Source organism: Balaenoptera borealis (assembly GCF_965194805.1).
Source record: "Balaenoptera borealis genome assembly, chromosome: 8".
Taxonomy (NCBI): domain Eukaryota; kingdom Metazoa; phylum Chordata; class Mammalia; order Artiodactyla; family Balaenopteridae; genus Balaenoptera; species Balaenoptera borealis.
In genome coordinates this window covers 121356232-121372886 of record NC_138865.1, presented here as the reverse complement: position 1 = coordinate 121372886, position 16655 = coordinate 121356232, and the positions used below count along the sequence as shown (strand labels likewise).

Sequence of the window (16655 nt, the reverse complement as noted above, 5' to 3'; positions counted from 1 at the left end):
CCACTGGGGGTCTCTCTGGGCTCCATCGGTCGCCCTTCCGGGGTGGCACAGAGCCCCCCGCATGGCCCCTGGGGAGGCTGGGAGGGCAGAGCTTGGGGTGGGCGCCTCCTTGGCCCAGGGTCCAGGCTCCCTCACCCCCCTAGGGCCCACCCGCTCCCTGGCTGGGCGGTGGGGGTGGGAGGGGTGCTGCCTACTTGTAGTACTCGGCGGCCACATCGAAGCGCCCCAGGAAGATGTGGGCGTTCCCCAGGTTGCTGTAGGCCCTCCTCTCTGCCGCCTTGTCTCCAAATTCCTTGGCAATGGCCAGGCGCTGAGGACACGGACAGATGGCCCACGTGGTCACGGAGCAGCCCGGGACCTGATGCAGATGGCAGGTGCTGCCCCCCGCCCCACTGCCCAGCACGGCCAGCCTGATGTCCGTGCGCCCAGAGGGGCAGCCCCGGGAGCCCCGGCACCAAGCCCAGACGAAGCGAGGGGGCTGGTGGGGTGTCCCGGCCGTCTCGCTCCGACCCTATGTCGGGGCCACCCCGTCGCTGCCACCCGCTCACCTCCTTGTGGAAGGTCGTGGCCTCCGTGAAGCTCCCCAGCAGGTAGTGGGTGTTGCCCAGGTTGCCATAGGCCCTGCCCTGGGCTGCCCGGTCGCCCAGCTCCTTCACCAGGGACAGGTTCCTCCTGGGGGCCGAGTCTGTCTGAGCTGTGTCCCTCCCAGCGACCCACCCGCCCAGGCTAGAAGACGCTGAGTGGAGGCCTGCACACAGCCCATCCCCGGGTCGTGCCCCCAGATGAGGGCGGCTCTGCACGGTCTGAGCTCCAAGGCTCGGGTCAGCCTCCCCCCCGCCCCCGACTCTGGTTTTCAGGTGCAGCCTGTGCCGGCCAGGCTGAGGACAGGGGCGGGTGGGGGTGAGGAGGGAGCCCACCCAGGTCCCCGCGTGTGCGGAGCGCGGGGACAATCCCGCCTGCTCACTCGTAGAACTCGGAGGCCCGGCGCAGCGTCTCGCGGACGGCAGGCGGCAGGTGCCCAGGGTCCTGTGCTGCGTTCCAGGACAGCTGCTTGCCCTTGGCGTGGTACACGTTGCCAATGTTGTAAAGTGCCCTCGCCTCCCCGACCTGTGGGTGACACTGAGGTTGGGGGGGGGGGGGCGTCTCCAAAGCCACAGCCCCCGAGGAGCCGGCCGCTCAGGCCCTGTGCGCACAGAGCTGGTGTTCCCATCGCCTGGTCCGCGGTCCCCGCTGTTTCTCGGGCCCCGAAGGCAAGGGCCTGGGGGGTGGCAGCACCAAGTCTAGACACTGAGGTAGGGGTCACGGGGAGGGAGGGAGCTGTCCCCACCCCTCCTGGTCACCCAAGGGTCAGGGCTCTGGCTCTGCTCAACCACCTCCGAAGGTGGCCTGGGGCGAGTCAGTCGCCTCTCCGCCGCAGTTTCCTGGTCCACACAGGGGCAGGGATGCTTATCCCACAGGGCCGCGGCGGGAGGACACAGAGCAGGGCTGTCACCGCTGCTCGAACGGTGCTGCCTCTCCAGCCAGCTTCCTTCCAGAGCCGGCCCCCACCCCCGTCTCCCTCTGGCCCCAGGAGTGACTGGGGGTGTTGGTGGCTTCAGAGGGGAGGGCGGGGAGAGGGGAGCTGACATGGAAGATGGGAGCCCGGGCCTCAGCCCCACAGTGTCGGTGTGAGCCAAAGTGCCCTCGTTTCTGAAGGGGACCGTCGTCCCACGGGAGGAGCACATGGGGCTGTGAGTGGTGTCACCTGCGGCCCCGATCCCAGACCCAGACGGGGCCACAGGTCAGGGGCCGCCACCCACCTTGTCCCCCTGCTCCTGGGCGATGTCCAGGTGCCGCTGGCAGCAGACAATGGCCTCGTCAAAGCGGCCCAGCACCTTGAGTGTGTTGCCCAGGTTCCCACTGGCCTTGGCCTCCCCCATGCGGTCACCGATGGTCCTGGAGGGCAGGAAAGAGGGAGGGGCTGGACCAAGGACTGGCGGGACCCTGCACCCAGCAGGGAGCCCTGGTGGCGGCGGGACCCTGCACCCAGCAGGGAGCCCTGGTGACGGCGGGACCCTGCACCCAGCAGGGAGCCCTGGTGGCGGCGGGACCCTGCACCCAGCAGGGAGCCCTGGTGGCGGCGGGACCCTGCACCCAGCAGGGAGCCCTGGTGGCGGCGGGACCCTGCACCCAGCAGGGAGCCCTGGTGGCGGCGACAAGGGCCTGGGAGGACCGGGAGCCCACGGACACTGGGATGGTGCTGGGCAGGGGTCCCGCGGCGGGTGGGCCCAGCTCAGGACCACTTCTCTGCTAGGCCAGTCTGGGGGAAGGGCTTGCGAAGACCGGCCTGGAGGCAGGAGAGTTGGGGGCCTGGCAGAGGGAATTAACCATGCAGGGTGTATTTGCTGCGTGTCTGCCGGCACCACACACTGGCTGGACGCTGAAACCAGCGCTCACCAGCTGGAGGGGAAGGGCCTGAGGGCAGGGTGGTCGGAAGCTCCGCCCCCACCAGGAGATCTGGGGGCTGATGGGGTGGGGGGGGTCCTGCAGGCCTGAAGGAGCAAGAGGGGGCAGGGAACACGCAAGGGGAGGGTGTTCCGAGGAGGGACAGCAGCGGGGAAGTTCTGGAGGCCCGAGGAGAACGGAGACACTGGGAAATGGGGGGGGGGGGGCGGGGAGTGGGTCAGGTGGGGCTGAGTGGGCGGGGCCAGCAGGAGGAGGTTGGCCGGGTTCGTGGTGAGAGCAGGGCTGGGGGGGGGCCCCCCCAGGGGCAGGGCGACTCTGCACAGGGCAGCTGGGGCAGCCGAGCTCACCGAGCCAGCAACAGGTCATGCTTGTGGTACTCCAGCGCCCGGGCGTACTCCTTCAGGTAGAAGTAGGCGTTGCCCAGCTGGCTGTAGATGGCACTCAGCGTCTTCAGGTCCTCGGTGCCCACCTGCACAGCGGCCTCAAAGAAGGCCACGCCCGCCTTGAAGTCGCCAGCCTTGCACAGCCGCTCACCCTCCAGGGCCAGCTCCAGGCACGAGGCTTCCATCCTGGGCGGGGGGGAGGGGTCGGGGGTCTCAGCCTGCCCCTCACGCTCCTCCACGTCACCACTCGGACCGCGGGGCCAGTGCGGTGCCCGGGGGCGTGGGCGTCAACCTCTCTTTGGGTGAATGCCCAGGTTGGCACACGGTGCGGCTCACCTGTGCCACAGCCTCGAGGCTCCCCTTCCCCACCCCCAGGGCACCCGGCATGAATCTGCAACTGCGGCCAGACCCTCGCCCAGAGGCGGCCTGCAAACACTACCTCCCTCCCCCAGTCCCAGCTGCTGGGGCGAGGGGCCGCCCCTGGGCCAGGCGCTACCTGCCACCCTCCAGAGTGGCTCCGGTGGCCTGGGGCAGGCCCTGATCCCCGCTGAGGATGACGGAGGCGCACAGGGTCAGCCAGATGGTCAGGGCCACACAGGCAGGATCCGATCCCAGCCCCTCCCGGGTCCTGCATCCTGGAGCAGGGCCCCCACCCTCCAAGCTCTGAGTTGGGGGGGCGCTGGGGACTCGGCCGTCACCTGTCCTCACCTCCCATTTTCTGGCGGGGCGTGGCTGCATCTGAGTCGACGGCCTGCGCTGGGGCCCAAGGGGGGCTGGGGGCGCAGGTGCAGAAAAAGCCAGGGAGAGGGCCCCCACCGAGGCAAGCGGCCCCTGCCACCCCGCACCCACTGAGACCGCAGGGCAAGAGCAGAGCAGCCCCTGGAAAGGCGGGAGCCGGCTCTGGGCCGCCCCATTATCCTCCCCTTACTCCCATTGCTTTCGGATGTCATCAGAGTTCAAGGAAAACCTACAGACAGTAATTTATAATAAAACGTGCGCACCAGACAGCCAGCTGCACCCCAACGCGCTGGCCCTGCTTCGTTGTTAGAATCGTGCAATGATCAGGAGTTACTGGAGGGGGGGAACCAATGCATTCCCTTAAAAAATGAAGTTGTTTAGGGTAGTGTTTCTCAACCGTTTCTTTCCTTTTTTAAAAAATAAATTTATGTATTTATTTATTTTTGGCTGCATTGGGTCTTCGTTGCTGCGTGCGGGCTTTCTCAAGTTGAGGCACGCAGGCTTCTTGTTGCAGTGGCTTCTCTTGCTGCGGAGCATGGGCTCTAGGCGTGCGAGCTTCAGTAGTTGTGGCTCGCAGGCTTCAGTAGTTGTGGCTCGCGGACTCTAGAGTGCAGGTTCAGTAGCTGTGGTGCACGGGCTTAGTTGCTCCGCGGCATGTGGGATCTTCCCGGACCAGGGCTCGAACCTGTGTCCCCTGCATCGGCAGGCGGATTCCTAACCACTGCGCCACCAGGGAAGTCCCTCAACCGTTTTATCCAAACGCCCCTTTGATAGAAACCACAACGCCCCATTCACTCCGCTCCTGCGTTACCAACAGGGTACTTGTATTTACAACGATAGCTACACCTCAAGAACAGGCTGGGGTGAGGCTGGTTGAGCCCCTGGAGAAGCTGGGCCCAGCGCCCCGCGCCCCACAGGCTCAGCGCCTTCTGTCGGCACCTTCACCACGCCCCTTGTCCACTCACGACTCCCCAGCGTCGGGGCCACTCCTCCTGGGGAAGTGGGCTCCTCCCCCCCTGGAGGATGCAGGGCCCGCACCAGAGGACCCCGCCATCTCCCCCACCCCCGATTCAAGCAGAGCCCCGTGGCCTCTCAGAGAGCCGGGGTCAGGGACGTGGCCTCGAGACCAGGATGCCAGACCCTTTCGCCTCCCGCCCACGCCATGCCCAGTCCTCAGCAGCCCCCTCGCCAGCAGCTCTGGGAAGGGCCCTCCGGATGCCACGTCGCAGGAGCCCACGGGCAGCCCCGCTCCACCAGGGCCACGCACGGGGCTCCTTAATTAAGGCCTGCGTGCCCCTGCCCAGCTGCTCCCTACACGGCTAACTGCCCTCTCCTCCCGGGGACTCAGTCTGACACGCAGGTGTTTTTGGAGCCCCGCTGGCTCTGGCAGATCTGAACACAGGTGTGGCCTCCCCCCGCCCACCTCCCTGCCCAGACATGTGGCGTCAGTGGCTCAGAGCAGAGGAGGTTTCTGGCTTGGGAAGGGCCCGGGGCCTAGAAGCCAAGGGGGCAGGGGCGCAATGTTGGGGTGTCTGAAGCAGTCTCCTGGAACTGCAGACTGGGAAAGCTAACCAGGCCTGCACGTGGGGAGGCCACCTGGGGAGGCACCAGGCGGGGCGTCCCAGGTCAGAAGCCCCACCCCCTTCCTTGTCCCAAGAACCTGCAACTGCATGGTGACCTCCAGCTCGGACCCATCCCCCGCCGCACCTCTTCCTCTGCAGGTTGCGCATCTTCTGCACGTACAGCCACAGCTCCAGGCCCACGGGCAGCAGCAGCGGGCGGGGGCGGGGGGCGCCGTACACCACTTTGCACACGGCCTTCTCAGCCAAGCTCAGGGCCACAGGCGGGCCCTCCGTGGCGGCAGCCGGCATGGCGGGGCTCCGGGCCTCTCTCCTGGCCAGCCAGCCCTCGCCCCACCTCGGCGGCTGGTCCTGGGGGTGCGCCGGCCTCAGGGCCCCCTGCATCCCCCACCCCAGAGCGGTGGGCTGAGGCTCTGGCAGGTGGCCCGGGGCCTCCCAGGGCCTGCGGTGGATCTCAGGGGATCAAGGGCGGCTCAGAGCCGGGGATCAGCACCGTCAGCGAGGCGGGCCGGCGGGCGCCCAGAGGGAACCTGTCCACGCGCCCCCCTCGGGGGCAGGCGCACGGCAGGGGAGCAGCGGCTGCGCCCCCGTCCCGCTCACCCGGACTCTCACCCCACTCTGGCCCTGGGGCCGGCTCGGGGCCAGAACCCCGTCACGCAGCGCAAAGGGGCACCAGGCACCTAGCTGGCTCCAGGTCAATGTCTGTGAGCGAAGGAGAGGAGGAGGGACACGGCGAGTGCGGCCCCCACCTGGAGAGCTGGGATTCGGCAGGGTCTGCGCTTGGCTCCGCCCCGTCCTCCTGGAGGCCTGTCCCCCAACACCCAGCCTGGCTCACAGCAGCACGTGGTGCCCAGCGCCCGGCACGCAGCAGGGTCAACAGGTGGGCACAGAGTCCAGTCACCCTGTGAGTCCCCCGACCCTCTGGGGCACTGCTGGGGTTACCAGCACCTGACCGTCGAGGAGTTCCAGGCCCCAGGTCTAACCCGGCTGTGGGGCTGGAGGGGCCTGGGGCCAGCCGTCTTGGGAGGAATAGACACCCCCCCCCCCCAGTTCCTTTCCTGAAACCACCAGTCCCCTGGCCACCTTCTCAGCCCGGCTCCCAGCTCCTCCAGCCACCACGGCTGATGAGGCGGGAGTGACCATCTCTGGGCAAAGGGAGAAGCCTCTGGAGTAGCGGGGATTGGTGCCAACGTCCAGCTAGGGAGAGGGGGCCACGGCGCTCGGTCAGGGCAGAGCAGTGGTAAGCCCAGGCCCCTCCCCCCCCAGCAGCCCACCCCAAGGTGCTGCTGCATCCCAGGAGCCCCTAGGTTCCCACGGGGCTCACAGAGGCTCTCTCTGCCTCACTCGTAGGCGGCCCCTCCTGCCAGGCCACTTGCCCGTCTCAGCAATGGGCCTTGGGTGGGAGGGGGCTCAGCTAGGCTGAGCAGCTGGGAACCCTGGGACAGGAAGGGAGGTGCAGCTCTGGGGTCAGAGGGGACTACAGACCCAGGGTGGGCCCAGCTCCCCAAGACCATCCTGGGGTCTGAACAGAGGTGGGAACCCGAGGATGAGTAGGAGGGTGTGGAGGTCCAGGGCAAAGGCCGCCCAGGACACAGGACCCGGGGGTCAGCATCAGCCCAGGAGGCCCAGCAGGTGCTGCCACTCTGCGGGGTCTGGGAGGGCCGAGACCTGGAAGGGGCTGGATGGGTGGATGTAGAGGTGGGAGAATGAGGTCCCAGGCTGCCCACCCGCCCACACCCACCAGGCCCTGGTCCCCAGGGTGTCCAGGCCAGGGCGTTCTCCTCCCTGCCCGGAGGCCTCTGTCCACCCTCCGGGGAAGCTCAGCTGAGCGGGGCAGGGCAGGGCCTGGACCACCTCCTCCTTGCGCAGCTCCTGTCAACAAGCTGAACCCTCAAACTCTGCACAGTCACATCAACCCCATGCCCCTCCTCCGCCCCCCGGGGCGGACCCCCAACACCTGCACTGCAGGCCATCCTCTCCTCTCCTGCGTGAGACCTGCCTCCGCTGGCCAGGCTCACTTCCTTGTTCAGTGAAGAAGATTCTGGAGCCTGTCTCTCCACACTGCCTCTGCAGGCCTGTGGGTATCTGTGGGTGCTCGTGCCCGCTGGGGATGCACTGGGGCTGCAGCAACCCTAGGTCACCCGCTTCAGTATCGGTCTGCCGAGCTGGCCTTCCTGCCCACTGCCCACGCCCCCATGCTGCAGGACTGCAGGGGCCTCCAACAGGCCTGTCCACCCAAGGGCCTGACAAGAGCCCTATTGTCAGGGCACGAGATGGGGCTCCCTGGGGCTCTGGGCCGGACTGGCCAGGGCTCTCAGGGCCCGGGGCTGTGGTCTTAGCTCCCCCTTCACCAGCCTCACCACTCAAACTCTGGGAGGGGGCAGCCTTCCACCTGGGATTTGCCACCTGGACTAAATAGACGCTTAAATTTTTTTTTTAATTTAATTAATTTATCTTTTTTGGCTGCGTTTGGTCTTCGTTGCTGCACACGGGCTTTCTCTAGTTGCGGCGAGCGGGGGCTACTCTTCGTTGCGGTGAGCGTGCTTCTCATTGCGGTGGCTTCTCTTGTTGCAGAGCGTGGGCTCTAGGCGCGCGGGCTTCAGTAGTTGTGGCTCACGGGCTCGAGAGCGCAGGCTCAGTAGTTGTGGCGCACGGGCTTAGTTGCTCCGTGGCACATGGGATTTTCCTGGACCAGAGCTCGAACCCGTGTCTCCTGCATTGGCAGGCGGATTCTCAACCACTGCGCCACCAGGGAAGTCCGATGCTTAACTGTTAATCTACAGTCCTCCACCTCCTGGGGAGAGACCCGGCCCACCACTTCAGCGGCCTCAGGGGTCAGCCTGCCCGCCCCAGCCAGGCCCCGTCCACCTGTGAGATCTGCTATCCAACACCACGACGGCCCAGCGCATCTCTCCTTGAAAGTGGCTGACCAGGGTCAGCCTTCCCAGCAGCCAGACCGCAGTGGCCAGGAGACAGGGTAGTGTCTGCCAAGCTCCCGCCACCTGCCCACTGGCTTACCAGTTAATGAAGTGATTATTGACTGCCCAGTGGCCGGCCTTACTGCTCTGGTCACCACACCAGCCCCACACCCCTCCCACCTGTCTGCGGCACCTGAGACAGCACCCCGGGAGTAGCCATCAGCCCGGCCCCGCCAGGCCCCTACTGCCCTGCTCTCTGCCCCCACGGGCTGTCCATCAGCACTCCTGCCCCACCTGCCTGTCTCCCCAGATGGCACGCCGTCCTCTGGTGCCCACCAGACCGCCGAGGCTGGTCTCCAAGCCTGGCCCCCGGCGCCCACCACCGAGGCTCACCGGCCAGGGGCTGCGCCCCCATCGGCCCCTCTCTCTGCTAAATGCCAGCGTCCCTGTCCAGGGCTGTCACCCACACTGGGCCTCTGGGCAGACGCTCCAGGGCCCTTGCTCACCGCCTGTCCTGCCGTCCCCAGTGAAGCCACACCGGCTCCCCTTCAGTCTGGGCGGGGGATCTAGGAGCATCGTGGGACAGGCAGCCTGGGAGAGGCGGGAATCACTGGAGAGGAGGGGCACGACCATCGCCCAGCTCTAGGAAGCGCCGACGGGCACGCTTCTAAGGAGCCGCGGGGTAGGGCCGACCGCCATGGCCACGTGGCGTGGGATCCCCGTCCGGGCGCCTGCTGACGGGGCACGCCTCTAACGAGCCACCCCACGGCGGGGTGCTCGCGGCCCCAGCTCTGCCCTCCCAGCCCCCAGCAGGAGCACTCAGCCGCTGGCCTGAAGGGAGCCAGGAGGCCAGGAGAGGACGGCCTGTGGCTTCCCCACTTTCGGGGGCTTCTCGGCCACCTGCCCATCCCCCCACCCGGGCCCCTCGGCACCCCCTCCCAAACCCCTGCTCTGGGGAAGCAGGCCCAGGCGCAGCGGACTGGGGCTCTTGAGTGTTAACCGTCCCCCACCCCACGAGACCCTGCCCACTCCTGCCTCCCTGACCCGGTGGCCTCCCCAGGGCCCCATCTGGGGACACGGTGGGCTCATGAGCACACTCACGCTCAGGCCCTTCTCCGTGTGCGTTCTAAGCCCAGTTCCGCCCAGAACCCGCTTTGTAAGAACTGAACTCACGTCGCCAGGCAGCGGTGTGGGTGTGCGGACGGGGAGTCACCAGGAGGGGCCACGGCAGAGGGGACCGGGCCTGGCCCCCCCACAACAGGGCTTCTCGCAGAACAGCCACCCCTGGGGTGCCCAGACCGAGGGGGTCCTGTCTGCGGGGCATCCGCGAGCCGGCTGCCTGCACCGCCCGCTGCCGCGCCACAGGTGGTCTTCCCCGGACACGCAGGCTCTGCGGGGGCAGATGACCTTCTGAGGGCGTCTCGGCAGCCTCTGAAAGCCAGCTCCGACCAGGACCGGGCCTGCGCACACCCAGCCGCGGCTACACGCTCGGCTCCAGACCCGCACGGGCCTCCTCACGGCCCTGAAGGCAGGCGTGTGGCCGCGCCCCCCAATCTCTGCCGGGCTTGTCCCTTCGAGCTCCACTCAGGGCTCAGCTTGCAAGGAACCCAGGCCAGGCTCAGGGCCCCTCCCAGCGCTCGCTCTGAGCTCTGCCCCTGCCCAGGGACGGCTCCCCCAGGCCAGGGTCCTGTCTGGTGTGTCCCCGCTGGGCCCTGGTGCCAGCCCACACCCCCGGCTGCCAGGTCAAGCCTGTGGGGAGACTAGCACGATGTGGACCCCAGGCTTGGCTGTGCAGGGTCTCCCAGGGCTACAGCGCCCCTGGGCCTCCTCCGCCATAGCTCCCCTACACACACACACACACACACACACACACACAGCCGGTGGCTGCCAGATCAACACGTGTCATTCTTCCAAAATACCCCCTCTCCATCGGAGAAACGACCCTGGGGCAAATGCAGCCCCGCACAGCTCTCCATTCCCAAGGCGGGGCCATGGAGAGGGTCCTCTAGGACAGGCCTCCAGCGTCAGCTGCCAACAAACCCACTCACACGCCCCTCCCCCTGCGTGGGGCCCAGGAGCCAGGCCGGGGGCTCAGCGCTCCATCCCGAGACCACACAATGGGGGCTGTGTCTCTGGCCAGCAGCACAGACCAGACCAAGGTGGGAGGGGCCCCAGAGCCTCATTCTGCACATCGGGGGAGGGGGGGCACCCAGCAGAGGTTTGCGGCCGCTGCTGGGCTGCTGGGTTGCTGGCCGGGCTGGAGAATCCTCGCAGGCCAGGCTAGGCCCCTTGAAGGCTCAGCAGCCCCCAGGTCTTAAGGATGGCCGGGGGGAGCCAGGATGATGTCCCCCCAAGTCGGTGGCCTGTCCCCACCGTGGGGAGCCGGCCCGCCTCCAGGAGCTGCAGTCAGTCAGCGTTCCCGGCCCAGCACTCATGCCTGCGCCACTCTGCCGGACACCTGCACACCAGTGCCCGTGCCCGCCTGGGCCAGGCCCAGGGCATCACCTTGTGGCACACCCTCGACAAGCCTGGAGTCACCAACCAGGCACGCGGCCCTGGCCAGGGCCACCCTGTCATCCCTGATGCGCGTGGGGCGCAGAGCTCAGACCGTTGGCATCAGCCATGAACCTGCCGGAGGCCGGTGCCTCTTCAGGCAGGCGCCACCCACCCACCCACCCAGCTGGCTGGCTCTGCAGCCCCACGCCAGCCACAATCTGCTGGGCCACAGGCACCTGGTGGGCTGGTGGGCTGGTGGGGGCAGGGCCCCACGTGTGACACATCCTGGTCTCTTCAGCCATACCATGTGCCCCTGCCCACCCAGTACTCAGGCCATGGCAGTGGGGAGGTGGTGCCAGGCTTGGGAGGGAAGCTCCTGGAGCTCCCACCACATGCCTGCTGTGCCACAGGGCCCAGCTGCCAGGAGAGCAGGGCTGTAGAAGCTGCCAGTCTCCCAAACCCTGGACACCGTTTGCGAGGGGGCGATCCGGGAGGCGGCAGCCCATCCCAGCGGCCCAAACTGCCCACCCGCTAGTGCCCTGGTTCTCGAGGGCGTGGGCCGTGGGAGGCCCAGCGCCCACAGCCTCCGACCCCCTCCCCCGGCACCCTCCCCACCCCGCGCCCCCAACCGCCGCCGGCCCCGCTGGGAGGGGCGTCCCCGCCACGTTGCGCGCTCGCCGCCGCCTTTGTTCCAGGCCGGCCAATCCCGCCTCCAGCGGCCCCAGCTGCCCGGTCCCCGCGCGGCCCCGCGCGTCCCCACCGCCTGCCCTGCCCTGCCCACCTGGAGTAGAGGCGCCGGGCAGGGCCGAGCAGCTCGTCAGCGGCGGGCGGGGCCGGACCCGCCATGGGGCCGGGGGCGCCGAGGGCCAGGTGCCGCGCACCCCACGCTCGCGCCGCCTCGCGCCGCCCCGCGCCGGTCCGCGGTCCGCTCTCCGCCGTCCACCGCCCGCCAGTCGTCCGTCAGTCCGCGCGGGCGGGAGGCGCCGAGGAAGTGATGTGCGCGGCGCCGCCCCTCCCGCCGTGGCCGTGATGTCACCGCCGCCCGAGGGGGAGGGGGCGCGGGCCGAGCCGCCGGTCCCTCCCCCCGTCCGCGCGGTGGGGGGAGGGGAGAAAGCCGGGGAGCGGCCCGCGGCGGGGAAGGGGCGGAGCCTTTGAGCGTTCGGCTGGCGAAGGGCTCAGGAGGGTGCGCCCCCAGCCCCCCAGGGTGAGTGCAGGGGCGGGGCCTGGCGCGGCCTCGCTTCTGGGGGCTTCTGGGGCTTGCGAGGCCGTTTGCGTGGCGGTGCAGCCCTGCTGGCCTCGCCACCCCCGTTTCTTGCCCCCGTTGGAGGCCTGGCCTCCCGCCTCTGTTTGGCAAGTGACCTCCCCCACCCCTTGGTGGTCCTCTGCCTCTCCTCCAGTCCGGCCCCAGCGTGCCTCAGCCCCTCTACAAACTGGCAGTGGGGTGCAGGCCCCGGGGATGCCCCTCTAGCTGCTTTATCGAGTCTGTCCCCTGTGAGAATTTGCCCATGTGGGAGGATGGAGAAGCATTTACCTAGGCGTGTGTGTGGCCTGGCCCCAGAAGCCACGATCCTGAGAGCACGCCCCCCTCCCCCTCCCCGTTTTTCACTTCTGAGACCTTGGGTTGCAGGGTCCCGCCTACCAACCTTGGCCTTCTCAGCTGTCTGTGAAATGGGGATGGCTGAAAACTTGGAAGGATGCAGGTAGAGCAGCCGGGCCGTGCCCACCCACCTGACTCGAGTATCCCAATGCCAGGCCACCTCCTCCCTGCGAATTCCCGGGAGCCCTGGTGGCCCTGACCGGTGACGTGGCCTCATCTCCACCCCCTCGGCTCTGACTGCTCTAGGGTCTCACTGGTTCTGTCCCGCTGCCCTTCTCAACCTCAACCCCCCTCCCCCCCCACCATGCAGCCAGAAGACTCCAAATCCTGGAAAAGTTGCTGTGACCGAATGGGACAGGGACAAGTCTGGGGGGCAGGAAATGGGCTACTTTCCCCGGGAGCACCCTGGCGCCTATCTGGAGAGCTGCCCTAAGGTCAGGAAAATGCCATGGCCACCCCAGCCAGACCCTCGGCAGAGCGCAGCCCCCAGGACGCTGGCTTCAGGCAGAGGCAAAGGCCGTGAAAATAAACACGAGGTAAAAAAGGACTGTTGGTCCCGAGCTGGTTTGTTTTTCCTGCGGAAGAGGCAGCGGGGATGGGACCATCTGTGCCCAGAGCGCAGTGGCGGCGGCTTGGCCAGGTCACCCTCCCCCGATGACCACAGGAGCTGGGCAAGGCCTTGCTCTCGGCCTTGGCCGCGGCCGCCGTCTGGCCCCTGCAGGGTGGGTGGTGCAGCGGGTAGGGCACCACCCTCGTTTACGGCAGCCCCAGGCCTGCGTCCTTGGGGAACCCCTGAGCGGGCCTCAGTGTCAGGGCAGGGGCTGCTGTGGGCCCCGCCCGTTACAGGCCTAAGCTCAGTGTCCCCAGGAGGCCGCTGCTGTGAGCCCCCTGCGGGTCCCCTGGGTCTGTGGCCCGGTGCCTCATACCAGGAAGGCCACCTTCATAGTGATGTGACGTGAACGGTGGAGTGAGGGAGCGATTCCTGGCCCCAGAGTGGTCCTGCAGGGAAGGCATCTTCTTTCTTCCTTCCTGCGAGCGGGGATACTGGGGAGCTCAGGTCCCGGGGCTGGAAGGGTCTCAACTTTCTATCAGAGCTTCCCGGGGGAGCTAGAACCCTCTTGGGGGTGCTGGGCAGTGAGCTGGCCAAGGGCTCCGGCTCTGAGTTAGGCCATCCCCACCCCCACCCCGCTGTGTGCCTGGTACAAGTTGCTCTCCCTGTCTGAGCCTCGGTTCTGCCACCTGTAAATAGGGTTCAGCAGCCCCATCCTGCCGGGGTTGGGAAGGATCGTGGGGTCTGGACCGTGATGCTCACTGTGCCTGGCACACAGTGAGAGCTCAGGGAATGCCAGCTGCCCGTGCCAGGGCTCCTGGCCCCACTGGACCCCTGCAGGCGGTCCTCGCCACACGGCACAGAGGTGTGTCTTCTCCCATCCAGAGACCCGATTGTCTGCCATCGAGAGGACCCACAAAGGAGGGTGGAATGTGGGCAGGCACCGGGCCCAACATGCATTGCCCACGTGGCCACCCAGTTTTGAGACCAGGTGTGGCTCGGCTCCACGGAGAGCAGGGGGCTGCCAGGTGACAGGTCTTGGGGAGCAGGAGCTCCTGGGGGCACCAACCCTCCATCACCACCTGCCCCTGCTGGCGCTGGACCCGTCTCGCCCCGCCATTCACTCGGCTGCTCACGCCTCCCCGCAGCCTGCCAGGTGCAGAGACCTGCTGCCCGCACACACCTGGGCTCCGTGCGTTCTGTCGTGTAAACTCCCCCGTGACGCTCGGTGCACCAGCCCAGGCAGAGTGTTTCCTCAGGAGGCTGTGAACACAGCCCCCGCCTCCTCCTACCCACACCTCCCGGGGCCCCCTCCCCACACAAGGCTGCTCCTGCAGGGCTCAGTGGGGCTGGGATCACCACCAGGTGCCACTGGCCGAGGTGCCTGACCTGGACCTGAGGAAAGAGGTGGACAGAGAGGGGAGAGACCCAAACACACAGGTGCATGCACACACACACGCACACATATGTGCTTAAGTAAAAAGAGCACTCATTTTTACCACCATTTCTAAAAATCTCATTACCCGGAGAAAGAGCTCATTCTTCTGCACAGTCTTAGGGTATGTGCCCCCATTGCCCCAAGGCCCCTAAGACATCACCCACAGCCCCTTGGGGCCTCAAAGTCCCTGGAGAGTGGGGGCTGCAGGGTGGATAGCAGGTGTTGCAGGAAGCCCGGAAGGAAACGGTCTGTCCACCCACGGGGTCCTGAGCACCTCGCTGGGAGACGACACACATCCAGGAAATGGCTAGAGGTGTGCGTGAGGCTGTACGCCACTGTGTTTTCGAATGACACCTGGCCATGCGGCATTCCTGGGGCTCTGGCTGGCAGCTGTTAGCTTTATCACCCAGTTTATGCCCCCAGGGCCTGTGGGGAGGAAGCAGGTGCTCATGAAGCAGACCCGCGCTCACTTGTCCATGGCGGGCTCGTCCTTGGCCTGTATGATGGAAACCCCTGCCCCTGCCCGTCTGTGCCCCCAGGCCTGTGAGTGCTGGAGAGAGACAGAGACAGAGACAGAGAGAGGGAAAGACAGAGACAGAGAGAGGGAGAGACAGAGAGAGGGAGAGACAGAGACAGAGAGAGGGAGAGACAGAGACAGAGGGAGAGACAGAGACAGAGAGAGGGAGAGACAGAGACAGAGAGAGGGAAAGACAGAGACAGAGAGAGGGAGAGACAGAGAGAGGGAGAGACAGAGACAGAGAGAGGGAGAGACAGACAGAGAGAGGGAGAGACAGACAGAGACAGAGAGAGGGAGAGAGACAGAGACAGAGAGAGGGAGAGACAGAGACAGAGGGAGAGAGACAGAGACAGAGGGAGAGACAGAGACAGAGAGAGGGAGAGACAGACAGAGACAGAGAGAGGGAGAGACAGAGACAGAGGGAGGGAGAGACAGACAGAGACAGAGAGAGGGAGAGACAGACAGAGACAGAGAGAGGGAGAAACAGACAGAGACAGAGAAGGAGAGAGACAGAGGAGAGTGTATTTGGGCTTCAGGTTCCTGGATGGCTCCAAGCCCCCCAGGCCTTGGGTGTGGGGTGGGAGAGGGAACCTTTTAACAACAGCCTAAACCAAACAGGATTAGGAAGGCGAATCTGCTGATCCAAATAAATGCTAGGAAGCCCCCCAGACAAACAGAAAATGCAGTGGGTTTCTCCCTTTTGGGGGTTCTCTGCCCACTGGCATCTGCCCATTCCAGGAGTGTGATGATGGATCGTGGACCCAGACCCTCTGGGGAGAGAAGCCAGGCCATGCTGTGGTGAAGAGCCAGATGCCTGGGCTCACATTTCAACCCAGGCAAGTTCTGTCTCTCTGATACTTACCTCCCAGGCTCGCTGGGAGGCTGGACCCATTGGAACTGTGACAGAAGGCACAGTAAGTGCTGGTTAAATGCTGCCTGATGGGGCGAGGGCCTCCGTATTAGTCTCCTAAGGCTGCTGTAACAAATGACCACAACTGGGTGGCTTAAAAATGACAGAAATTCGTTCTCTCTCAGCTCCGGAAGCCAGAAGAATCTAGGTGCTGGTGGGGTCCCGCTCTGTCTGGAGGGTCCAGCAGGAGTCCTTCCTGCCTCTTCCAACTTCTGGGGCTCCAGGTGTCCCGTGGCTTGTGGCCAAATCACTCCAATCTCTGCCTCTATCTTCATGAGGTCTCCCCTCTTGTCCCTGTGTCTCTCCTCTCGGTCTATGTTTTCTCTCCTCCTGAAAGGACTTGCCTTGGATTTAGGACCCACCCTAACTGGGGATGATCTCATCTCAAGAGCCTTAATTTAATTTCGTTTGCAATCACCCTTTTTTCCCAAATGAGGTCACATTTACCATTGTAGGTGGATGTCTCTTTTGGGACCGCCATTCACCGCACTACACCCAGTTCTCAGTATGCACTGACAAGGTTGCTACGTAACTTGGATCATGTAGCGCAGGTAGTTTTGTAGTCTTCTGCTCCCAATGAACATTTAAAAAAATTTTTTTTGGCCGCAGCTGCACAGCATGCAGGATCTTAGTTCCCCTGACCGGGGATCAGAGCCGTGCCCCCTGCAGTGGAAGTGCAGAGTCTTAACCACTGGACCTCTAGGCAAGTCCCTCCCCATTAACATTATATTACCTGGACATCACAGACACAACTGGGGGTGGAGGCTGTGTGACATTCACCTTATAGACATGTCACTGCTATGTACCAGGTCCTTACTGGTGGGCAAAAGGCTGGGCAGAGCACCTGTGTGCTGCAGGTGGGCAAGGACCAGCTGGGATCGCGGAAGCTCCTGGCATGGGGCTGACACACAGATGCTCACTGACTGATGACAAATCCTCTCTGCATTTAGACCCCGCCCCCCACTCATCTAGAGCATAGGGCAAGTGTGGGGCTTGGGACACAGCAGGGCTACTCACGAACTGGGGCCCCAGCCCTTCTCCGGGCCTCTCTGTTCTCTCTCAAATGGGAGCCCGGTGAATGAG

At 65.6% G+C, this 16655-nt stretch overlaps 1 protein-coding gene across 3 annotated transcripts in view; it reads right to left on the bottom strand.

The window, feature by feature from the left end:
- The window catches only part of GPSM1 (G protein signaling modulator 1), a 30870-nt gene extending 19312 nt beyond the window's left edge, over positions 1 to 11558 (bottom strand). Inside the window, exons 1-7 of one of the 3 annotated variants that reach the window (XM_082401845.1) lie at positions 11342 to 11460; positions 9238 to 9454; positions 2793 to 3014; positions 1800 to 1935; positions 965 to 1107; positions 549 to 672; positions 195 to 310 (exon numbers count right to left, since the gene is read on the bottom strand). In XM_082401845.1, coding sequence (XP_082257971.1) covers positions 195 to 310; positions 549 to 672; positions 965 to 1107; positions 1800 to 1935; positions 2793 to 3013 — 740 coding nt within the window. In that variant the 5' untranslated portion in view covers position 3014; positions 9238 to 9454; positions 11342 to 11460. Of the gene's footprint in view, positions 1 to 194; positions 311 to 548; positions 673 to 964; positions 1108 to 1799; positions 1936 to 2792; positions 3015 to 5273; positions 5453 to 9237; positions 9455 to 11341 lie in introns of those variants that run through there. The other 2 variants (XM_082401844.1, XM_082401846.1) reach the window with 2 other exon arrangements.
- Positions 11559 to 16655: the final 5097 nt, after the last annotated feature.